At 34.2% G+C, this 25,931-nt stretch overlaps 3 protein-coding genes across 3 annotated transcripts; all 3 read right to left on the reverse strand.

Annotated features, from left to right (window-relative positions):
• Positions 1-1,471: 1,471 nt before the first annotated feature.
• Positions 1,472-5,375, reverse strand: LOC121258089 (multicopper oxidase LPR2-like). The gene is made up of 3 exons (XM_041159444.1): positions 4,929-5,375; positions 1,967-3,424; positions 1,472-1,683 (listed from the first exon to the last, which is right to left on the reverse strand). The coding sequence occupies exons 1-3, from the start codon at positions 5,253-5,255 to the stop codon at positions 1,630-1,632; spliced, it is 1,839 nt and encodes a 612-aa protein (XP_041015378.1). The 5' UTR covers positions 5,256-5,375; the 3' UTR covers positions 1,472-1,629.
• A 7,161-nt stretch (positions 5,376-12,536) lies between these two features.
• On the reverse strand, positions 12,537-14,588 carry LOC121257114 (heavy metal-associated isoprenylated plant protein 37-like). The gene is given in 4 exon segments (XM_041158007.1): positions 12,537-13,105; positions 13,108-13,875; positions 14,165-14,240; positions 14,400-14,588. Coding segments are annotated over 4 exon segments (1,161 nt in total). The 5' UTR covers positions 14,439-14,588; the 3' UTR covers positions 12,537-12,827.
• Positions 14,589-20,574: 5,986 nt separating this feature from the next.
• On the reverse strand, positions 20,575-24,348 carry LOC121257851 (O-acyltransferase WSD1-like). The gene is made up of 5 exons (XM_041159098.1): positions 23,798-24,348; positions 22,847-22,913; positions 22,477-22,589; positions 21,539-21,676; positions 20,575-20,760 (listed from the first exon to the last, which is right to left on the reverse strand). The coding sequence occupies exons 1-5, from the start codon at positions 24,338-24,340 to the stop codon at positions 20,575-20,577; spliced, it is 1,047 nt and encodes a 348-aa protein (XP_041015032.1). The 5' UTR covers positions 24,341-24,348.
• Positions 24,349-25,931: the final 1,583 nt, after the last annotated feature.

The following is a 25,931-nucleotide window of genomic DNA, read 5'->3' on the forward strand; positions in this document are numbered from 1 at the left end:
AAAAAGACATCAATTTATATAAAAATACACAAACAATTGTAAATGCAATCACCAAAATCAATACCAATCGATTTTTAATCGATTTTGGCTTCTAGGAACTGAATCCGTATTGAACAAGACTGAACCGGTTAAGGTTAGTCAATTTTTTGGTTTATTCTTTCACCCCATGAAGTGATGATCTTGTAAGTTGTATCCATGAAGTAGTGTCTTTAGTGTATCACGCTAGCTCTTCTTCTTCTTCTTCTTCTTCTTTCTTTTTTCCTTTTTTTCTTTTTTTTTTTTTTTCAGAGTTGATGCAAAGTTTAGTGGGGGTATTTATGGATAAATATGTATATATGATTTTTCCTCTTAACATACTATCATACAAGAAAAGATGTAATTGTTACGGATGGATTAAATAGATCAATTAAGAATAAGCAAGACATTTGGTATTTTACATGTTGAGAATATAGGTTTAGGGGTAATTAATAAATATAATGTTTTTTTAAGTAGTTGCTAAAATTAAAAGAAGAAGAAAGTAATAATAAGTTTGTTAGTTAAATGGCAGAATTTTAGGTATGGTACTGACGTGGATTCAGCTCATTTGAGTTAAAAAAAAATAATAATTAATTTAAATTATTTAAATATAGATTTATGCAATTTGTCTTTAGTAAAAGAGAAATGGTTCTTCTCAACAAATCCTTGTAAAAAAATAAACTCCACTAAAAAAAAGTGTAAAGAAAACCATTCTTAGGCCTCGTTTAGTTATACTATTCAGATAAGATGAGATATTTTATTAAAAATTAAATAAAATATTGTTATGATATAATTTTTTAATTATTTTTATTTTAAGATTTAAAAAAATTAAATTATTTATTATATTTTATGAGGGAGTTTAAAAAAAATTATAATAATTATATAAAATGATATTGTTTAATTTTGTGTAACTAAATCAATCCTAAATCATCGATCTAATTATCATGTTTGAGAATCTACATAGACAACAATAAATAATGTATTTTATTTATCTATATTTTTCTCACAGCTTGAAACCTTCTGGTACGAACGTCATTAATAACTTTTGAGAGATTTTGATGATCTAATGACACCATATTGTGTACATATATACGAGGCACACGTGCCAAAAATTGGAAATTGGAAACCCAGATCGCCCCAAATTTGAACGTACATCTACAAACTCATTTATTTTTTATCAAGCAAAACATTATACGTCAATCTTACTGACAAGCCACTCTACAATATTTGTAGTTTCTGAGTCACGTATCCACCAATCCGGCCACTCTACCGCAAAAAGATTATTTATATCGAATTATTTATAAAGAGAGTATAATTATTTAAGATGAAAATAAATTTATTTTAATAAAAAAATAATCATTTTCACATGAAATAACTCACTTCAAATAAGTATTTTTCTTATAGTATTCCTCAATCTTAATCTCATGATTATTCCAATTCTCTTGTAGATGAGAAAAGTAATTATCCTGCATGCACAAGAGGACAACAAATTTAAAATTCACAGACATATGCACACATTAAATTACTTAGCAGTAAAAGCATGTAGTACATAGCAAGGTTTCAGATTGAAAACCACCTTCTTCAGTATTCTTGCATCTTCCTCTTGGCCCTTCTTTACTCAATGAACTTTAGGGGCCTCATCATCTCGTTGTCTTCATGATCCAATATCTGCGCGCATGGATTCATGTACATGTCATAGCCTTTTAATTAAATCCAAAGTGACTAGATCAGAACTGATACGGTATCTCAGACTTAAATTAACGTACGTCCCAGGAGCGATGTGACAATATGGCAAGTATGTTATTACATCAACTAATGATATGAACAAGTCTTACATGCACAAGTAAATTTTTTATACATTTTTGCAGTGGGATTTACTTTTTTATAAAAATTATTTTGAGTTTGTATATATCATTATTCGAATTTGAAGAAGACAATGTAGACTACTTACATGGCAATGGTACACGTAGCCTGGCTCTGCAGTTGCATCAAACGGATATGACTCATTTGAGTGTATGTATGAAAATCTCACTAAAATTTTTGTCACGAATTCAGGTTTGATCTTGAACACGTTCTTCCATCCCTTCTCGTGAGCTGGCACCTCTACTCTTTTCCCACGTGCATACTTGCTTATTTGGCACTTGATCGCATCGTTCATTCTCATCATGCATTTCCTGAACTCTTCCGCATTCACCAACTCAATCTGGTCCAACGCCACAAACAGCCCCATATGAATGTGCAACGGGTGATTGTCCCCTGTTAGATTGATCACGTTCCACACTTCCGTGCTCCCCACTTTTGGTGTCTCCTCGACCGGTGCCTCGAATGACTTTCCATTCAAGTATAGATGAGTTGACTCGCCCGTCGTGCTCATGTACTCGTACATAGTTATGTACCGTGAACGCGATGCACTAGATAAATCAGGACGTGGGTATTGCATCAACATCTTTGGAACTCTCCACCTGTCAATCTCACGATGCTCTAGGATGAAAAACTTGATGACCTTGCTATCGGCTTCGTTGACCGGGCTCCCATCCGGATAAGGATATGGTGCATCGTTCGCTAGAATAGCAGTATTGGTCTTTGATTCTGAAAAGTCAACAACCACGTCAGCTATCTCAGATGGGGCCAGCAGAATCTCATTGGTTACCACTGGTTTATTGAGATACACCGAGTCAGATCCCACGTGGGTGAACTGCAGACCATTGGTAAAGAAGAACCTAAAGTATCTGGCATTGCTGGCATTTAGGATTCGAAACCGATGCTTACGACGTCGTACTGTCACACGTGGCCAGGCTTTTCCGTTCACGATGATGGCATTACCGAAATATTCCGGTCGCCAGTGGGGGTGTAGGGAGGGATTATCTCCCGTGCAATTCATGTATATGGAACCATCGGTTCGAAAGCTACGGTCAAAAACGATTAACGGTCGATCGAGCTCATCGCCGGTGGGGAGTCCAAGGTGGGCCTCCGACTGCGGGTGGCGGATGATGTAGGCCCCAAACAAGCCAGCTAGGATGTTGATTCTTGTCAATCCCATGGCATGATCATGATACCATAGGTTTCCAGGTTGTTGTTGGTTGTGGTAATGACATGTTTGTTTGGTCCACGTGGGTCCCTTCTCTTGGAATCCAAGGGTGAACCATGAGTTTGCGAATCCATCACTCTCGGGCTCCACGACGCCACCGTGGAGATGGACCACAGTAGGAATGCCCAGCTTATTGGCTGGAATGGCAGTCGGGATGGTTGGGTCCCACGGCAGTATGTGCTTTGGAGGGAGGTGATTTTGCCACGTCACGTGGATATCGATTCCCTGGAGGGCCTCGATTGTTGGACCAGGAACTGTAGCCAAGTCTTCGGATACACCGTAGGCGTAAACTGGCGTTGGAGGGAGATCTCTGTGGAATTTCTGCAAAGCAAAAGGGAAAAAGGAACAGATAGCCTTTTTCCAGCCTTTTCCATCGTGCGACGGATTAATAGAAAAGGTATTAAAAAAAATGTTATATGATAAAAGTAAAACTCACAAGTCACGTATGATTAGGAGGGATTTGTACTCTAAATTCTAAATGAATTGAGATAGTTTATGGATAATAAAATAAATATTAAATTATTTATTATATTTTATATAAAAATTTAAAAAAATTATTTTAAGATTTAAAAAAATTAAATTATTTATTATATTTTATGTAAAAATTTAAAAAAATTGTAATGATAAGATTAGATGAAATGAATTGAGAATTCAAACAAGGCCACGATGCGTTTGATTTCTAAACCCAGTTGAGTTTCTAACATCCAAACACCTTATTCTGAAATTACTAAATTCATCCCAACTCAAAACTATCTTACACATGAGATTCACAACATTTTTAACTTAAAACGTCATTATACATGAGATCCACAACTTTTTTTAATTTTTCATAAAAAATATTAAACTCATCTTAACATCTAAATACACTTTAAACTCAGTTTAGATAGGTCATATAACTCCTAGTATTTAACTCACTGTTATTCATAAAAAAAATTTAAAAAAATTTAAATTGTAATGATTATATGAAATGAGTCGAAAAATTTTCTAAAAACAAACTAAGAAAATAAAATCACATGATTAAATATTGATACATTATTTTTATTATAAAATAAATATTCAATAACTACGTCAGTTTAAAATTTTACCTTTACGAAATGTCAACTTCTAAAATATATATATATATATATATATATATATATATATATGCCTACACAGAGATGGAATAACATAATTCACGTGGCTGTATGTGTTAATATTTTGTAGGTACATGATCCTTTCTATGAACTAACCAACTCCGAGAAATGCAATCAATATATATGAAAGATATTGGGCGAGACATCAATCTGGTGATGCATACAGTAGATCGGAGGCCACAAAAGACGACCATTTGTAATGTTTCAGGGGTATTGAAATGTCAGATCAATGCCCTCAAGCAAACATCAATTACTCAGAAATGACGCACACTAATGCAAGCGGTAGGAGCTGGGAGCGGAACGCATAGCATTTTTCATATCATATTGAGGAGGAACTAATTCACCAGATTAACGCCGAATTAGGCTATTTTTTTTTTTTTGCTGTTACATGAAGAATGATAAATTAAAACGTTATTAATTAAAATATACAAAGATTGTTAAATTAAAACGTTACATTTTTTTTTGGCAGTTTATGAATTAAGGCTGCTCGATCGGTTTATACGACTCACTTGAAGACCATTACACCACCACCCAGTCTTATTAAAATATTACAAATTTAGATGAACAGAAAAAAAAAAAAAAAAAAAAAAAAAAAAAAAAAAAAAGAAAAAGAAAAAAAAATGTATAAACTCAAAACAGGAAGGAGAAATCTTTATAAAATGAAAAAAAAAAAAAAAAAAAAAAAATCTTACCCATTTCTTCTTGAACATGCCGATCACCAGGGACTTAGATTGGGGAACGCCTGAAACAACATCGAAGCCATGGATTTTGGGCAGATGTGGAAGCTCATCCACAAACATTTCCAACTTGGATGAATTTAGCTGTTTATCTTGGGCCACTGAAGCTGTGAGTACTCCAAACAAAGCAAAAGAAATGAGGTCAAGAAACTTAAACAAAACGCAGGCCACCATGGTGCCTAGCTTGTTTGTTTCCTGAGCCTTGGCTGTATGCAAGCACAGATGGTTAAAGACGGAAAGAGTTGGGTATTTGAAGGGAGACCCCAGGCGTGTGGTGGGCATGTGTAGGTTCAATTAACTATATTTATTACAGTATGAAAGGAATATTACTTGGTGATAATGAAAGGGATCCATTAACTTTTCCTGGGTAGACTTTGCTGTCACTGACAAAGTAGAAATATTAATACCATCTAATGACAACAATATTAATACCTGCTAATGAGTTTAGCAGGCCAGTTTTCCCGATCTGCTAGAACTTTCTCTCGTCTTCAACTTTTTAAGGGCTTCTCCTACTTTATTCCATCTATAATATTCAGTATATTGCTTTTCATGCCCTTTAAACGCGTGCGACCTGCAGGGGCATCACTATCTAGCTTGGGGTCTTCTTTTCCAGAGAGCCATGCGTCTAAAAGACTCAAACTTTGGTCAATTCCTTCCATGGACTCTGATGGGGACTAGACATATGTGGCCAAATGCATAAAGCCAATTCGCTTGGTGGACAGGTGTAACTCGAGTGGCAGACCAGATATCTGTAGTGGACAGGTGTAACTCTGAAGTTTGAAGCACTGGCACTATCAATGACTAGGTTTCGATTAGGTAATGCAATTAATACTGTAGTATGTCATTGGACAATCAGACGGAATGGTATTGATCTTGTACAACGGTTCTCTAGACTGAAACAATTCTAAACTTAGTTTATGATTCTTTAAAGTCATATAGATGACATAATTCATCTCTCACATCTCTACATTAGGGCTCATACTCAAAAGATTAGTCAAAATTATAACTCAATTAACTCATGAAAACATTATAAAAGTTGAGTTGTTTTTTTCTTTTTTACTTTCAATTGGTTTGTGATCTCATTTATCAACTTGATCCTATACTCAATAAGCTTTCAGCGATATAAGATGGTTCTTTCGAATACATTAAAGTGCTACGAGCAGGACGAAGCAAGGATTAATTCTAAGATTAGAGGGGCCAAATACTTTTACACTAGAATAATTAGTCGTTGATGAATTGATAAGATGAGTAAAAAATAAGAAAGAAAAAAGAATTCCTAATTAAATTTGCATTCTTCTAAGAAAATTGATAATTTTATGTCTAATATTTTTATATGTTGCAATTAAAAGAAGAAACTATGGAAATGAGCTATATAGGAATTAAGTTTTATTTTTTTCTTAATAATATATTTCACCGAGATAATTACAAAATTCAAAAGAGAAATAATATAATGTGCATATCATTGTATTATAATTTTCTTGAAATTAGAAAAAATTAAAAAGAGAATTATTACCACAAAATTCTAATTTGATGATAATAAGACAATTGAATAAAAAATTGCAACAATATGTAAGTGTAATAAAGTGGGGGACGCCCCCTCTTGCTTCATAGACGATTTTTCACGATATGTTCATATTTATTTGATGAGAAATTCTATTTACAGTCTCCAAATAGAGACTGTATGTGCAAGCCCTTCATTAAATAGAAAAAAATATAATTTTGATAAGGACATTATAGTAATTTAAAAAAAAATTAAAGATAAAATTAACTAGGTTTACAATGCAATCTCCAAATGGGAACTATACGTAGCATTGCTCTTATTTGATCTCCCACAAGTCTTTAAGTATTAGACTGTTTAGATAATATGTGAGCTTAGTTGAGAATCAATTAGACAAGAGTATAAAGGCTCTAAGAATTGACTGCGGACGTGAATATCTATTTGAACTGTTTAAAAGACTTTGTGATGAAAAATGAATCAAAAGATAGTTAACGATACCACATAAGCCACTTCAATATGGCATGATAGAAAGAAGAAATCAGATACTGCTTGAGATGGTTAGATTGATGATGGCGCAAGTAAACCTAACAATATCATATTGAAAGGACACACTTTTAACTACGGCCTACATCCTTAATCGAGTAGCTGGGCCCTAGAGAAAAGAAGTGTATCTTTATAAGATACCCTAACCACTCTAAGGGATATGTATTGATCAACGAATAGCCTGATGGAACGGTATCTGAAATTGAGCCACGAGATGGAATTTCATCGAGAATGAATTTTCAATTAGAGGTGAGATTGATAGGAGTTTCGAACTCCAAGAAGTTGTGGATCAAGAGGAAGCCACTTCAAGCACCCTAGTTGAGAATGATGGAATTTCTCAAGCTCTTAGCAACCGTGGGAGTAACTTGGCTCCAAATAACAACATACCACTTCTTGGTCATCCACAACAGCTTTAACCACATTGGAGCTCACGTGGAAATATGCCTCGTTGTCGATTTGGAATTGAATGAGAAATTTTCATGGTAGGGCTACAAAATGATGATGAGCCTAGAACCATCCAAGAGGCTCTCTCATCTTCTACATAAGAGGAGTGGATGAAAGCATTAAATGACGAGATAGAGTCTATGAGGACTAATCAGATCTGGGATTTGGTAGACTATGATCAGTGCGGAAAGCCATTCGGAACAAATGGGTTCTAAAGGTCAAACAAAAAGCGGATGGGTCAATATAGAGGTATAAAGCTCGCCTCATGGTGAAATGATATATCCAACATGAGGGTTTAGACTATGAGGAAACTTTTTCTCCAGTAGTAAAGTTTGCCTCAATTCGCCTTATTCTAGTCATTATAGCATATTTGGATTTAGAGTTTTATCAAATGGACATTAAGACGACTTTTCTCAGTAGAGAATTAAATGAAGAGATCTATATGGATCAACCCTCTGGCTTTGTAATCAAAGGTCAAGAGCATCAAGTGTGTAAACTCAAACGATATATATATGGTATAAATCAATCATCTAGACAGTGGTATCTCTGATTCCATCTAAATATTCTCTCAAATGAGTTTACGATGATTGTAGAAGATCATTGCGTTTATATAAAATGGTCCAAAATGAGTTAGTTATTGTTATCACTATACGTTGATGACGTTATGTTGGCTGGAAATGATAAGAGAATGATTGTCGCCACTAAGTTGTCACTCAACTTTGAGATGAAGGACATTGGTAAACAAAATACATTTTTAGAGTTAAGATCTATAGAAATCGTTCAAAGATACTTCTGTATTTGTCTCAACAGACTTACATAAAAAAAGTCCTTGAGCACTTCTAAATGAGTAATTGTAAACTCATTGACACTTTTATTGCTAAAGGCGAGGCCTTATGCCAAAAAATGTATTCTAAGACTCCAAGAGAGATAGAGAAGATGACTCGTGTTCCCTATAATAGCACCATTAGTAGTCAATGTACACAATGATGTCTACTCGATCAGATATATGCTATGCAATTGTCTTATTCAGTAGATTCCAATCTAATCCTGACTAACCCATTGGAAAGCAGTCAAAATGATTTTCATATATCTCAAATGAATTGCAGACTATGTATTGTGCAATCAGGGTTCAGATTTGTAACTAAAGTGTTACAATGATGCTAATTGCAGTGACCTAGACGAGCACAAATCGATAATGGATGTGTTTTATTTCTAAAAATGGCGTCATTATATGGAGTCAAAAGAAACAACCATGCATAGCCTTATTCACCATGGAGGCGAAAGTACATTGTATGTTCAACAGCAGTTCAGGAGGCTGTTTGGTTGAGGAGGTTCCTTCAGCACCTAGATATCGGCGCAAATTATTTTGATCCTATGATGATTTTTTGCGACAACATGACTGCTCTTGCATATGTTAAGGACCCAAAATATTATGGAAGAACCAAACACATTGATATTCGATATCACTACATTAGAGACATGATAGCATAAAAGGAAGTGCTCTTCAAACATCAATCTAAGAGTTGAATGGTTGTTGATCCCCTAATTAAGCTTATAGCAAAAGACACTTTTATGGCTCATGTTAGGAGTGCGTAGACTGTGATTATAATTTATTCTTCAGCTGACATAGCAATGTAAACTTTCCTTGAAAATGTTAGTGCAGTGTGATATTTTTTCCTTTCAGTTTATCTTTATCATATTGCATGAATTGTATACACACAAGGTATGAAGGTATATTAATAGGCTTAGATCGACTCACTCAAATGATAGCCTTTGGTACTACAAAGAGGTAACGAATAGAGATGAGACAATATATCACTTGGTACTTGTCTAGAGAGTGATAAATTGCATGACACAAAAATATATGTTGCATTAGTGAAAGCTAAGATGAGGTTCACCTTATTTAAGAGGATTGTGCATGGACACCTCACAATCTATATAGCCTGTAGTGAGCCAGTTGCAAGACTCTTTTTGGCACCTTAGAGGCAAGTAAATAGAGAGACTCGGGTTAAACACAAAAATAGCATCAAGACTAAGGTTTGTACGGTGTTTGATATAGAGATATGCTATTTGAGAAAGAGAGATCCACCGTAGCACGTTTTTCATACTATATGTGCTTATGCAACTAGATATGCAAATGAATGAATGGTTCCCTGTTTATCACTGTGTAAGTCCTGTATTTCACTTTTAAGTACCCTTATTGACCTTTGACAATATCATAAGATGAATGTTTTGATGTTTGCTACTCTAACGTGTTGTCTTTGACCATGTTTGGTCAGATCTAAAGAGGTATTGCTGGGATAGAGGTTAGACTAAAATTGAGGGACATGATAGCGAAGGGAAGACTATTAGACAACGCGTCATCGGTTGTGTTTACTAAAGTCAAACTTTGGTGCTACAATTTGGTAGTGACAAATTTTGTGAACACATCACGTGACTTAGAAGCAATTAAGCATAATTTTGAGTTTTTTTTTTTTTAAACTCAAGATAGATCAAATATACTCGATCAAATGCGATCGAATGAGTCTAGGGTATACAAGAGACTTTATGGATGTTGCTATACTGGTCTTCTATAGGAGAGATTTGGTATAGTGCTCCCACACAATTTTTTCAGGTGTACTCAATGGTCGCACAACGTATTTGTTTGTATGAATGAGATAGAGAACATATTGAAAGATATATGCCTAGGGCATGCCCACTATATGCAAGTGAGAGATATAATAAAGCATGGGCACGCTCACTAAGGGCGTCCCTGCTACTTCCCATATTGGGATGCCAGGCGTTATGCCTGGAGTTATGGAGAGGTAATGATAGCTGGCCTTTTAAGGCCAACAAACTATTACATACGAGGATTGATTTAAAATCAGTCTTTTCCATTTCTAAGATACACACGATTTTTAGTGTTTAGGAATCTCTCTCAATATTGATTCTCTGTGAAAAGCTCTTAGGCTATGGGCATCTTGAATGTGTCTCTAGATTTTTCTACATAGCGCGCTCACATACCAGGCGGAGACGAACTCGGATTGAACGGAGATTTGAATGCAGGACTCACTCGTGAAATAACTACACAGATTGACCTTGAGATATTTCTTTTTCTGTGTATGTTTACACGAATTCTTACAACAAGGATCCCCTTGCTCTTGAAGAAAACATAAAAACTTGATAAAAGAGCCAAATTTCCAAAAGAAAACATAAAAACTAAAGAAAAGCACTATCAGTAATGCTTTTCATCCCTGGCTACAAGTTGAACCAGGTAAACAAAAAAAGCTCATTGAATGGTTAGTCCTAATCTGTGGAATTTGTAACACGTTTATGCCATGGGTAGGAGTTTGAAATTTTGCCACATTTTATGAGTTTTTTTCTCTTAACTTGCAAAATTTAGGGTAATAATATCCTTACTACCCACTACTACCCCTTTATTACCCATGTTTTATTTATTTTTCTCCTTTTCCTTTCTTTTGCCTTTCCTCTGTCCAACATTCAAAAGCTGTCAAAAGCTTGTGGGATAAGTATCCCATCTGTCTCCCTTTTGTGTCCATTCATTTGCCCAAAAACTCTGTCTCCCCTCTGAGAAGCTCATCTCTACCAAAATCCATCCCCTCAGACCAAAAGCCACCGTAGAAATAATGAGCCACCAACCCCTCCAACTGTTAATCCTAAAGAAGAACGACTGTCAGGAATTAATGGCAAACAAGCAAAGCAAATAAGTGAAATAGGTTGTATTGAGGTAAAACAAAAATATAACATAATCTTACAACCAAACATACAAAAGAAACACTGCCTTCGCATATTCACAACATTAAATTACTAAGATGTCATTTTGATAGTGAGTTGAGATGAAAGTTAAAAGTTGAATAAAATATTGTTAGAGTATTAATTTTTTTTTAATATTATTATAGTTTTAGAATTTGAAAAAATTGATTATTTGTTATATTTTATGTGAAAATTTACCAAATTTATAATAATAAAATAGATAAAATATTTCTTATATTCAAATGGGGCTAGACTCTTTATTTCCGAGCTTGAGACTGTGAACTAGCGCTCATAAGTTGGTTAGGATGATTTGGTTTTCATAGGCCGAGGCTGAGCGGCCTTAGTCCTTGTCCAACCATTTCCACCATGGTGGTCTTTTCATTGTCTGCCTCCTGGCTTTTCATGAGACTACCACTACCACTAATCATTGAATCAGTTGGACCGTTAGGATGATTCAGCCTGCCACTACCACTAACCATTGATAGATAGCTAGATCATTCAGATTTTATTTTATTTGTTTTTACACGTTACATGAGATAGATGGATTGAAATAAAATTTAAAAATTAAATAAAATATTTTTAAAATATATCTTTTAATATTATTTTTATTTTTAGATATGAAACAATTAAATTATTTATTTTATTTTATGTAAAAATTTAAAAAGTTTATAATAATTAAAGGAAATGAATTAAAAAAATTTTACGAAAATAAACGATATTAGCGTGGGAGAGAGTATGTGTACTGGACAGAGGAATGAAAATGTTAGGGTCTGAGATTGTATTTTTAATTTCAAAAGGAAAATGTAAGATAGAGAAATTTGGGGAGGGGGACTAAGCTAAAAGATTTGAATCTCAAATTTCGGGCAGAGGAAAGGCAGAATAAAGGCCGACGAGGAAAAAATACATAAATAAAGCTACTTGAGGTTGGGTAGTAAAGGAATAGTAGTAGATAGTAATTAGAATATCATTACCCCCGAAATTTACTAATTTACTGGAATATTAATTTCGTATTGATATGTGACTAACAGAAGTGAATTGAGTTGAGATGATAAAATATTGTTAGAATATTATTTTTTAATATTATTATTATTTTAAAATTTAAAAAAGTTGAATTATTTATTATATTTTGTATTAAAATTTAAATAAATTGTAATAATGAGTTAAAATGAGTTAAAGAGAAATTTAAGAGCTTAAATTTCAACCTTCTTGTGCCCGCTACAGTTCATAGGCATAAGCAGAGCTTCTCACAATCATGTCACTACAATTATACCCACTGACCAATATCAATTCTTCTCTAAATGGATCGATCAAAGAAAAAACCCAAAACAATAATCATTCTCTTTGTTTATTTACTAGAACTACTGTGGCTCACACCAAACAGCCCCATATGGTAGTCAGTTCTGAAACAACTGAAGAACAAACAAACAGAACTAGGGCAAATACTACAAACAATAAAATAAAAAAAGCAACAACATGGAAATTCCGGTCAACCCCATCACATCCGCCATCCTAATTCTAACCAGAATAAAGTCAAAAGCCACCAACGCACTAACAGAGAAATTCCGGTCAACACCCTACTTTTTCACTACGCCATATGTATCTATTTAATTCTTTCATCACATTATGGAACAGCTGCTGGTGTTCTCCTCACTGTACATATGGATTGCAGAGTCATGACCACTGTAATAAGGTTCAGTGGGAGGGTACGGGTTGGGGTTTGGGACATAATTGTAGTAATAGCCAGTGCTGGAGGGAACAAAGGGAGACCGGTTATACATCGTTTGTGTTTGTTGTTGCATGCCTTGCCTGGCCAGGATGTCCATGTTCATTGTCTGAGGTGGTGCAGGGGTATAACCATTCATGTTCATCAGCGTGGATGATGGGTATTGACCAGGGCATATGCACCAGTGGTGAACCCAGCAGAAGAGCCCTGACACGCATTGTTGCTTTGGACTTGAAAACGTCCCAAACCGTTGGAATTCCCTCCTGCAGCAGCGGCAGCAGAAGCAACATTGAGCCCATTTCCACGAAAACCAGCCATACCCATCATAGAATTGATGTCATTTGCCCTTATACCTTCTCCAGCATTTATGTTACCCACAACCAACGGAGCAGTGTTCATTTTCAGAGCTTCCATGGTTTTCGGATCAATCTCACCTGCATTAACTCTCATTCCCATATTCTGATTTGTGTTTCCTATCCTTCCATTTCCAGCATTCCCATTTACAACATTGTTAATTTTCCCATTGTTGGAAGCAGCACCAATGACTCCAGCACCTTTCTTTGCATTATTTGCATCAATTTCCTGCTGCCCGAGAAGACCAAGTTCGTTAGCTTTCTCCCTAATAAAGCGCAGCTCATCCTCTTCATCATCCCCTTCCTCGTCATCAGAATAGTCATCATCTCCTTCAGAGCTGAAAGCAGGAAATTTCTGCTGATTCTTCAAGGCTTCAAGACCCTTGATCAACTTTTGATTTTTGCCTTTGTCTTTATTATCATCTTTGATGCAGGCCTTTTTCTGTTTTTGGTTTTGGTTGTTTTTCTGAAACCATAGTTCGGCATGTTTACCAGCTTTGACTAGTTTTTTTATCAATGTCGCAGCATCTACACTTCCTGAAACTGTGACTCTCTGCTGCACTGCATCTATTTTTACTTGGTACACGCCTGTAACAACGGGGGAAAGCGACAAGAGACTATAAAAGCACAAGATTAAATTTTAGAACTGATGGCACAGTTTAGTTCGTGTTGTTAACTTGTTTGTTTTAAAAAAGGGCCCACAAAATGATATTCAATTTCATAATTTATCGTCATCATTTCTGGGCAACCAAACTAAAACTGTACACACAAGGAAAATATATGTGCATTGAGCAGGCAATGCAGTACACTGAGTAAACATTAAGAGGAAGACAAGTAGACGTAATAAAAAACTGAGAAGATGAAAACAAAGCAGCACCTTCAATTTTCTGAAGGAGTTTCTTCACTTTCTTCTTACATCCATCACAGTATATGTTCACTTTGAGAACACACGTCTGTATATGAAAATAAAAGGAACAAAGTGAATAATAAAAGCAAGACGAAGGTTCTCGAGGAAAAGACAACCATCCAACTTGGATGCATTATTCAGTGTAATAAATATACAAAACAAAAGGGAAAGACTTGAAGACCGAAGGAAAGCGGTTAAGGGAGACCTGAATCTTGAGGATCTTAAAGTCTTCATCTTTAGTCATTTCTTCGGCGCTGTTCGGGTTGAAAGCTCTCTCCTCTCTTTGCTATTAAAAAGAAAAGGATAGCACCTAATCAAGTGGGGGTAAAAAGGGTTGGCGTGAGTTTTCTGTAACTAATAGATTCTTCCGTTCTCCCTTTCACTCCCTCCTATCTCTTCGGTCCTCAAAAACCAAAAATCAAATGCACATGGGTCTTGAACTTCTAAGAAAACTAAACATTGACTGAATAATACAAAAATAGTAACACAAACAAAATAAAATACTGACCAAATGCCAAGACAAGGAAAAAGTTGGAGATAAAAGTAAGAGGGAGCTGAAAGTCAGAAGATGGACTGAGACAGTGAAATATGGGAGGGAGAGATATTGAAGGGGGTGCTCTCAGCTCTGAAATGATGTGATTTAACGTTAAATACTTAGGAAAAACAATAAAAGAAGAACAGACTGAATTCTTTCTGCTCTGTCACGTGTACCTCGTACCTATCGGTAAATTAATTAGATAGAATAGACCTCTAATCTATGTTGTCTTTCTAGTGGTAAATTTCCTTTCTTCAGGGAGAGAGATGTACTCTATTTTAAGAGCATTCGCAATTAGAGTCTGAATTTTAGTTAGAATTTTAAGTTTTGGTTATAACATTAATTTTAGATTAAATAAATTTAAATTAGATTAATTATTTTAAAGTTAAAATAATAATATAATATTATATATTTTAATAATATTTCAAAAAATTATAATATTTTGACTTCATATATTAATTAATAATTTAATTTTAATTTCATAATTTAATTATTATTAATGAAATAAGATAGAAAATAACAGATTATTTATCAAAATTAAAATTAATAATATAAACTTTAAAATATTACTTTAGTGAATGAATAGTATCTAGCTAAAGATGACTACAGAACTTAATTTACTGTAGCTCATATTACGTTTGGAATCTAAATACAATTCAACTCATCTCAACTCATCATTACAATTTTTTCAAATTTTACGACAAAATATAATAAACAATTAAATTTTTTCAAATTTTAAAATATTAATAATAATAAAAAATAATATTCTAACAAATATTTTATCATTTCAACTCAATTCATTTTAACATCCAAACACAGCTAGTTTTAATGGTTTGGCTAGTCCAATATAGAGGATTTTACTTATGCCTAATCAAAGTATGAAGATGCATTTGTATTTGACTAGTCTAATGCCAATATTCTTAAGATAATGATATAATAATAAAGAGATCTGGTTATAGTAAATTTATAAATTAACGTAATTAAATTTATTTATTTATATAAAAAAAATGTCTTAAACATTTATCATATTTTAATGGAAAGCTCTACAGATGAGGGTTGCTTTTTTTAAGATTTGTCTTTGTAAAGGACTTGTGTTCGGAGTTAACGAGAATTCATATATATATCCTAGACACGTACGGAAGACTAGAGTTGACATGTTCATGTGATTTTTTTAAAATATAAATTTTTTGCAAATTTTCATGTGTGCTCAAAAGGTGAATCTCTAAACTGAAACTAGTTTTTTAAATAATGATCCTAGAAAACTTTATAATTTCACACGAGAAGAGTTTTCATTGTCATACATTGCGCTGAGTTCGCCATCTTTCTTTCTTTCTTTCTTTCTTTCGTTTTTTTTTTTTTTTTTTTTTTGGCATTTCTTAATTTTAATGCTCACACTAACACAAGAATAAAGCTTTTTTGTTTATGATGAAGAATGACTGAATGAGGTCAGTTTTGCATTTGAGGAGGTTATCTTGAAATATGCAGCATCCAAATGAGAAACCAAAAAGAACCTTTGGGAGTTGAACCTCGAAAAGCCGACGTTAAGTTGAAAAATAATAGCAAATTCAATTGAATGGTCACATGTGCTGAAAAGATGCTCGCACTTTTTACTGTAGTTGAGATCGGAAAAACCAAAAGATAAAGTGAAGAACCACTTTTTTAACCACTTCGGGGCCACAATTTCCAAACAGACTGCCTCATATTTTAACCATTTTTAAACCCAATAATGTCACAAACACAGCAAACATGTTTGTGCCAACTCCAAGGCTTTGGTTCGTGTTTCGGAGAACTGAGACGCAGAGCACGCAATCACACAAAGGCAAAAGGGAAAGCGAAATGTGTAAGAACTAAGAAGTGAGGACGTAGGGAGGCTGGCAGTGTTAGGTCATCATTACATGCTCCCCAGCACCTGCAAATCTATCTGCATGTTGTCCCCAACCCTCTTCTTTTCCTTCTTTTCTTTGCTTCTCCCCCAAGCCTGGGATTTTCTACTACGATTTCCTGTGGAAAGCGTTCATCTTCTTAAATGGGGGTTGAAAATTTAAAATTTTCTGAGATCATCAGCAGCTGAAGAAATTTAAAGTTGTGTTAGATATGTACATGTAATAAAAGGAGGGGTCGGGATCATGAGATCAGGATGGTGTAGGATACAGATGTCCAATGGTTCCCCACAATATTGGGATCGCATACTCCAGCTCAACTGTTTTTTAATAAATAATACTTCTTAAATTAAAAAATAAAAAATAATGTTAAATACAAATTTTAAATAGATAAATTTTATGCAGATTTTTTATAAAAATGTAAGTCCTACTAAGAAAGAAAAAAAAAATACACATTTTCATCGTGGAATCTACTATTTTATAAAGTGTCTACGTAAGACTTGTCTATTGGGGTGGATTTGTACAAATTATTAAAACATATTAATGTTGTCTACTTCTATTAGACACATGCTGGCATGCATCTCCCTCTCCATCCCCTTCTCATTTTAAACTTCCAAGGAAATGTGCTAAGTCTCCATATCTATATTTTTTGTGATTTTCTTTAACTCCTGTATTGAAAATTGTATATTCAAGTGGGTCTATTTAATGTAAAAGGAATTATTTATAGTTGAACAGGCTTGCGGTAAACAAGGATACACAATCAGAACATAAATACATATACAATCAAGGCTTAGGGCCTGTTGGGATATTAATAGTATCTAAATATATTTGCAAAATGATAGAGAAATGAGAGAAGGCTTAGGGCCTCTTGAGATACTAAGATTGCGTTTGGATGTTGAAGTGAGTTGAGTTGAGTTGAGATGATAAAATATTATTAGAATATTATTTTTTAATATTATTATTATTTTGAAATTTAAAAAATTTAAATTGTTTATTATATTTTATGTTAGAATTTGAAAAAGTTGTTATGATGAGTTGAGATGAATTTGGCTTCCAAACGAAGCCTTAGGCTTGGTTTGGATAGTGAGAATACTTGAGAAGTGTTGAGAATGTTTGTGAATAGTAGTGAGAAAGTAATTAAAAAGTAATAATAAAATATTGAATAGTAGTAAAAAGTAGGTGAAAAGTAATGAATAGTAAAAAAGTAGGTGAAAAGTAATAATAAAGTAAATAATAATAGTGAGAGTACTTGAGGTACTCTTGGTACCCAAAATAGTAGTGAAACATTTTGAGTTAATATGTTTTACTATGTTTTGAGAAATAAGAGAAAAAAAGTTAAATAAAAATATTATAAAGTTAAAGTATTATTATAATTTTATTTTTATTTTGAGATTTGAAAATGTAATTTTTTTTTTTTTTTTTGTGCTTTGTTTGAGAGTTTGAAAAAATTGTTATAATTAGGGAATCATTAGATGAAAAAGTTGAATATTTGAAATTGAAAGTATTTTTTGTTTAAGTGATATTTGGGAAGAAAATATTTAAAAATATCTGAGAATACTTAAAAATAATTATATTGCCAAACGAAGGTTTAATGTCAAAATATTTTGACCTAAGAATATTTCATAATATGGTAATAATCTAAGATATACCAAATCATGAAAATAATTTGAAATATACAAGGAAATAGTCCTTGATATACTAACATTCCCCTCAAATTCAAGGTTTGGAAACAAGATCATTCAGCTGTCCAGGTGGATTGGATTTCGTGAATATGGCAACAAGATTAGCTTCAGAGGAGATAGAGTGTAAGTGAAGGGAGCCCTGCAGAAATAATGGCTTACAAAGTGGCAATCAGCTTCAATGTGGTTAGTATACTCATGAAATAAATCGTTGTGATTTATTTGCATGGCACTCCAATTATCATGATGTACATGAGAGCTAGTCATTTTGGGACCACCCATGTCGGTCAAAAGCCATGATAACCATAAAAGGTTTTGCGAGTGCATGGTACTCAGCCTTGGTACTTGAATAGGAGACAAAAGACTACTTCTTACTACACCAAGAGATCAAGGAAGTGCCAAATAGGAAATAATTACCTATGGTAGAGAGACGATTAGTGGGATCACTAGCCCAATCAGCATCAGAGTAAACTTGAAGCCCAAGTAATGAATGTGAAGAGAAGTGTAGACCATAGAACAAATTACCCTCGATATTACGCATAATATGAAGAACAATTGCAAAGTGAGTGGAGCGAGGTGCAATCATGAATTGGCTAACCAAATGAGCTGCATATGAGATGTCAAGCCAAGTAATAGTGAGGTATATGAGACTATGAACGAGTTGTCGATATAGAATCGCATCGGGAAGCAAGGTACCATATGTGGTTAAAAGCTTGGCATTATACTAAAAAATGCTAGTAACTATTTTACTATTTTTCAACCCAGCTTTGGAGAGCAAGTCAGAAGCATATTTAGCCTGAGTCAAATAATAGCCATCTATATAGGCAGTAACCTTAAGACGAAGAAAGAAATTAAGATGTTCCAAATCCTTCATTTCAAAATTTTGACTAAAAAAAGCCTGAAGATTTTTGAACCCTGTGAAATCACCACTTGTCCCAAAATGTTAAGCTAATGCAAATGAGCATATTAATTATTTAACTTATATCTTAACACTCCCTCGCTTCACTAAGCAAGAACGTTACAAAGTGGCGGATTTTGAATAATCTGACAAATGAATTGAAGGCCATGGTAGTTGGTGTGAATGTACTTCATTGTTCTATATTGGTTGTTGGAGAGATTCACTTCCTTGTCTTCACGATACTGTTGCAAAAGAGAACAACTCTTATATTAAGAGCTCAAATCAAAAATTTTAATTCCATTGCGTTAAACGTAGTAGCAAAACTCCACTCTCTCAGAGGAGTACGTGTGGTTCTCATGTTGGAAGTTGGGGAGAAAAATGTGGGCTGGGATCGGGGGTTGTGGCAGAAAGAGAACGCCAAGGAATTAGGAGAGTGGTGGGGATAATCAGACAACAATGGTTCAAATCTTTTTCTTTGCTTTTTAGATGCAAAGCTATCCCAACTCTTAAATTTAGGGAAAGCAATAGGATATATGTGAGAATGAACTAATTACAGATTGGACAAACTCCAGAAGGCGAAGGAAACAATGCAAGCACATGGCTCTAACGCACTGACCACAGTGTAGCTGTGAATGTCATATTTGCAATATCTAAGGGTGGGGAATCTTTTAGGCCCCCACTTATGACAATTTGCTCTCCAAGAGACGGAGGTGCATAGGTGCCATGCGTCGCTGCTATCCTAAGGATCGACTGCCTAGGAGTCATGTCGTACAACTCGTGCATCTCGAGGTTGCCCGAAAATCTACAGATTAGTCTTTCTCAATATTGGAGAAAAAGGGACAACAATAACAACTAGAAAGTTGGAAAACTTTATAGACATAATAGAAAGATATGAAAATGAGAGAAGGAAAGGGTGGCAAAGCTCTGCCCTACCCCCTTGCAAAAAAACCTGGCTTTGGGGAATGGGCACTTGAGGGAAATGGATTTTGGAGGAGCAATACTACTCTTACCAATTGTTTCTACCGCTAGTTTTTATCGCTGTGTTTTTTTTAATTATTTTTTTACTTAATCATTAAGTAAGTACTTTTTAATAATATTGTGAATTTTTTTTTTAAATATTTAAATGTGTTAAAAAAATACATATAAAAAAAAAATCCTAAAACCACTAACGGTAACTCCCAGCGATAGTTGGGAGCGGTGGCTGTAATGCCACTCTTTAGAAAAATGCTAAGAGAAATATAAAGCCTAATCACACAAGTGCATTTCCATTTCTCTTCTTCAAAATATGGCCAGCCTGTTCTTATTTTTTTCCCATTATAGAAAGTAAATTATGAGGGCAGTAAATGCTCATGAGACAACAATTATATTTTTTTGGCTGAAAAAAAACCTTAGACAAATACTCCTCTTAGACAGCATCCTTTATAAGTCTTTTTTTTCAGTACAGCGTCTCGGATAAGTTTGAGCGATTCTTCTAAATCTTCGCAGAGCAGGTGAGGATCGGGAATCACAGTTGGGTCGACTGCCAAAGCAAGGGTCATCCTGTGCGCATAACTTTGGAAATGAACAGTCAATGCCTGCAATAGAAACAAAGGAAAAAAATGAAGAACAAAGCATTAAGATTAGAAAGGAACAGATCACAGCTTGGACTTCAAAAGACACTTGCTGGAAATAGCATCATAAAAGTTCATGTGCGCTTTAATACAGAGACATTCCTTATTAAATATTCCATCCTATGTGAAAAAGTTTCATGATTATTATTTTTTTTTTTAATTTGAAAGTTTTGAGTTGAAGAGAAATTGACATATGAAATGAGTTATACAACATTTATTATTGTCAGTGTGAATTTGTTGGATATAATAAATACTCATTTATTATCTCATTTTTTTAGAGATCCTTACAAACCTTGAGGGGATCTTAATCAAGGTCCCAACAAGTTTGTGCCCAAACTCGAGTACCTCAAGTAGAAGAGAGATAAACCACACATGAATAAGCCCTACAATAACAATTTTTCACCAATCGAACAAATATTTCAAACCCACTTAATTATATTGTAGTGCCACTTTATGTACGTATTTATATTTAATTTCCTTTCTTAATTATTTGAGGTCTTCATGAAGTTTGTGCAATAACTTGTGAGAGAATCTTTTTACGCTTGATCCCATTATATCATGTTAACCTCTATATATATCTATAGTTCAATTCAGTCCGGCTCAGAGAATAAAATGTCCGAAATATGAGTTAATTAGCAAAAGTAATGGATAAAAGCTTGTTGCTGTAATACTATAAGTAGTCAGTTTATATAGATCAAGTAAGGAATTAGATCACGATTCTAATAATAATTGGATGAATCACAATTGGGTGCCCATAACCACTAGGAGCAAGGTAAGCAATTGGATGGCCATAAAAGCTAATTTCTTCTTGCGGACCAACCAATCCAGAAATGGCCATTGTTGTGTGAAAGATTGCTCGGTGTATTATAGCAGCAGCAACCTGCAGTTATATATTGTCCATGCATGCATGATGTAAGCATATTATTTTATGACATTATTCATCAGCAACTCGTTGAACTTCCTCTCTAGATCTGATGATCATAAACATTTTCGCTAGTGCAATCCTACTTTTTTTATCCACAATTATATATATATATATATATATGTGATAATATATCAGAACTTACAAAGGGAATAATATTATTGCTTTACGTTTTCTTTTCTTTTATCCAAAGTACGATTAATTCCTTGGTAATTATTTATTGAACCATAATGAGCTTGAGTACTTATGGCAAGTTTATAAAAATGAAGTGCTAGGTCTATTAATATCGCTAATTAGGAGTAAGGAATCATGTACGTATACGTACATGTACGTACGGACCTTGGCTCCAAATGTTCTGAACAGTAACGTTGCACACGAACATGTGAATATATGTCCAAGTGAGAGCTTTTTTCTATCAATGGTGGCCTTCATTTTTTTAACATAATCCAATGGGTCTTGATCTTGCAAAGCAATGTTGAGGGGGGAGGAGCATATAGCCGAACAAATTGCCCCACCCAGTCTTCGGCCCCTTAGCCATCATATCAGCCAAATCCTGTTTAAAATTGAGTGATCAAATCCATATCTTTCTATCAATTCAGTGGTATATACGATGATTAATTAATGCTTTTTTACGAGTCATTTAGAGTTTGTATCTTTGTTTTTTGAGTTAATTGGATTATATCGTACGTAACATCAAGGTTTATTGGGATGCAGTACTTATAAATTCCTTAAACTATCATGCATGGAAGATAATTTACCTGGATTCCCGCGATTTTTCTTAGATTGACGGGAATGATTGCCCTAAGGCGGATACATTTTGGAATAATAATGCTTTTCCTCTGCTTCACTTGCCCATCTTTCTGCTCCTCACCTGATGAGTGAACTATATATATATGCATTAGGGATAAGGTAATTATATATTTAAGCATGAACAACAAGTAGTTTATATTTTTCTAGCAGAAAATAGCTATTTCCTTTGGAATCACTACAACAACTAAAACAAAGGCTAAATGCAAATCGAATTAAGGAAACTTAATCACATGATCATGAGAATGAGGTTTAACAATGCAGTACTAGTACTTAATCACATTAATATGATTAATGTCTATGGATTTTATGGAAACTTGCCGTATCTACGGTTCAGATATCTCGAGAGGCCAGCTTGAACTACTCCAACAAGAACATCGTTTACGGTCTGCAAATTCATCCACATGATCAGAATTATGAAAAAAAATAAAGCTTCATTTATTAGGATTAATTGTACAAAGAAAGTACGTACTCATGTAGAAAAAATTTCTATCGACTACGCATGTGCCTGAAACAATCTTAAGACAGAACGTTTTGGAGAGTAGTTTATAACCAAGTGGCCGTGTGTAAGACTTTGGGACTTATTACAAATACAACATTTTTTTTTATTTTTTTTATGAATTCAAACTTATAATATAGGCTTTTGTGTGTGTGTGTGTGTAACCATGAGTCGATTGTGAACATAAAATGCAACTTAGCGATGAGTTTTATCAGTTCAACTAACATAAAAATTAAAATTAAACAAAAAATAACTTGAACACTCAAAAATCGCTTGATTCAATCTGCTACAATCCTAAATTGCAGAAAAAAAATCTGAAAATAAGACAGAATAATTGCCTACTTGTACTACAAGAAAAATAAGCATTTGTGACAGATTATTTGACAAAATGCTATTCAAAATGCTGTTCAAATTTATAAAGAGAATAAAATTAAGATGTGATATAAGTGGTATGGTGAAAATAGATTAGAATAGGGAGTACTTATCTTGAGTAAGCGGATAGTTCAAAAAAAGAAAGAGTAATAATATAGATAGCCCGGCCCTTTTCACAATTCTTTGACAAAATGCTATTCAAAATGCTGTTCAAATTTCCCATGCAAAATCCAGGGGAAGGACGCTTTGACAAAATCACACGAGTTCTGTTCGAGTCCATTCCATGCAAAGAAGTTGGAATGTACACGAAACAAAGAAAACTTCATGAAATTCCTTCCCAATCAAGTGGCAGTATTGGATTTAGTTGAGGCCATTAGTTTTTGAGCTCGAATGACAAATACATGAATCAAATGGTTCATTGCATTCTTGACTAGCTTTATGTCGTCCAAACTGACCGTCTGATGCACAAACCTTTTGATATTCCGTTCAACCCCATGTTCACCCTTGATCGGAGTTTTCATATCTTTCAGAAATAGAGAGGTCGCTACAAACAGCACGACATCCACCAAAGTGTTCCGAATCAACCTTAAAACCCACCAAGCCGCTAAAAAGAACCACCAAAAGCCGCTCGAATTAGTAGGCGCTGCTCCTTTTTTTACTGGAATACTTGGCAATGCTTCTGGGTCTGAGGTTTTACGTGTGCATGCTAGGAGAAGAGATGTGAGAGATGCACCATCGCCCATCGAATGATGGATCCTAAAAACTGCGACAGCCTCTGCATCTGAGGTTTTGATGTTGAGAAGGTGGAGTTCCCATAATGGTTTGGAGAGGTCTAAGGGAGTTCTCGTGAGATTTGACACATAGTCTTCAACAAATCTGTCTGGAAAATCTATGTTGGGATCCAATTCAGGAACAATAACATGATCCTCCAGATTTACTTTCATCTGACTCCATTTTTTCTTTTTGTAGTACTTGTTTCCATCGACGACCTTTTCTTTCAGCAAACGATCGACAAGAAGAAAAAAAAAAAAATCAAAATTATTACTAGCGGAAACAAGTACTGCAAGAAGAGCACTGCCATTCACTAACCAACAAGTAAAATCTAAAATATAGCAAAGTTTTGTATAAATAATCTGCATTGGACTAACTAAAAACCTTTAACTTAGATTTTGAGCTACAATAACTCTAAAGTAATTTTCAAAATTAGAGTTACTATTCAACCATCAAACTCATATTTTATTCACAAATAATCAACAAGACTTTATTAAATTCTTTTTAAAACTTTCATTAGTAAACAAGGTTATATTATGTCCAGATTTTTCAGAAAATATTTTTTGTAAACAATGTTATATTATGTTGGATAATTAGGTTGATATAAAAAATAGTTGGAAAATAATAATTTTAAGTAAAAAGTGAATTATTAATTAATATATAGAGTGTATTTGCAAAATATAAAACAATTATTATTATTATTATTATTTTTTTATAACAACAGCATAACTTCATTCATAAAAGAATGTCAATACAAATAAAACACTGCATAGTTACACAGCAGCGTCTAAGGCAACTCTAACTTGTATAAACTCTGGACAAGAATGCCACCATTGCAAAGTATCATCAATAAAATAAGCATGTCTTGCCAATAGATGAGCAGTGTCATTCCCTTGACGACCAACATGGAGAACTTCAAAAGAATTAAAACGACTAAGAAGGCTTTTGATTTCATCAATCACATACCCTCTTCTAGTTAACTTCATTGGAACAAATAGCTTCAACAATACTAAGTGAGTCACCTTCTAATATCAGATTCAACAATCCCAAATGAAGAATTAACTGCAAACCCCGCAAGGCTGCTAGAGCTTCAATATCATCAACTTCAAAAACCCCATGTTCCTTACGACTTGCAGCCATCAAAACATCCCCTTTATCATTCCGTAAAATAACACCAATGCCAGTTGAAGCAAAAAAATGAAATAAAGCACCATCGAAATTAAGCTTCAATTTTCCTTGAGGAGGACCCGTCCACGAAAGGACTTTTTCCTTATACAGCACTACATGGCACTTCTTCACATAAAGATAACTCTCAACATAACCAAGACATCTATCTATAAGTTCAAGGATACAACAATCAGAGTTCTGGAAAATTTTCAGATTCCTATACTTCCAAACTCCCCATGAAATGGTGAGAAATATAGGGACTACGCTAGGATCAGATTTCAACAAAATCCAGACCAACTCTGAAAAGCTTACCACCTTCTGTAAATGATGCAAAATCTGTGGACAACGTAGTGCCCAAGCTTCATGAACTAAAGGACAGCCACAAATTGCATGAAAAACATCTTCCTCCCACTGCTTGCAGTGAACACAAAGGGCTGATTGTAAAATCCCTCTTCTCAGCAGATTGTAGCTTGTTGGTAGGCTATCCTTGCATGCTCTCCATCCAAAATTCTTCACTTTATTAGGCAGCTTTAAGTTCTATAAATTTCTCCAAAACCACTTGGTAGCTTCTAAATGAGAGCTCTCAGGACCATCATG

The sequence above is a fragment of the Juglans microcarpa x Juglans regia genome, chromosome 3S (assembly GCF_004785595.1).
Source record: "Juglans microcarpa x Juglans regia isolate MS1-56 chromosome 3S, Jm3101_v1.0, whole genome shotgun sequence".
Lineage (NCBI taxonomy): Eukaryota > Viridiplantae > Streptophyta > Magnoliopsida > Fagales > Juglandaceae > Juglans > Juglans microcarpa x Juglans regia.

Excerpts from the sequence above, each read along its gene's own strand:
- LOC121258089 (XM_041159444.1), bottom strand. The coding sequence starts at position 5,255 with ATGCCCACCACACGCCTGGGGTCTCCCTTCAAATACCCAACTCTTTCC. Across the intron at positions 3,425-4,928 it reads GCATGTTCAAGAAGAAATGG|AAATTCCACAGAGATCTCCC; the intron begins GTAAGATTTTTT and ends TTTGCTTTGCAG. Across the intron at positions 1,684-1,966 it reads GCTACGTGTACCATTGCCAT|ATATTGGATCATGAAGACAA; the intron begins GTAAGTAGTCTA and ends CCATGCGCGCAG.
- LOC121257851 (XM_041159098.1), bottom strand. The coding sequence starts at position 24,340 with ATGAAAGTAAATCTGGAGGATCATGTTATTGTTCCTGAATTGGATCCC. Across the intron at positions 22,590-22,846 it reads ATATCTGAACCGTAGATACG|GTGAGGAGCAGAAAGATGGG; the intron begins GCAAGTTTCCAT and ends TTCACTCATCAG. Across the intron at positions 20,761-21,538 it reads GTGGTTATGGGCACCCAATT|GCATTGACTGTTCATTTCCA; the intron begins GTGATTCATCCA and ends TTTCTATTGCAG.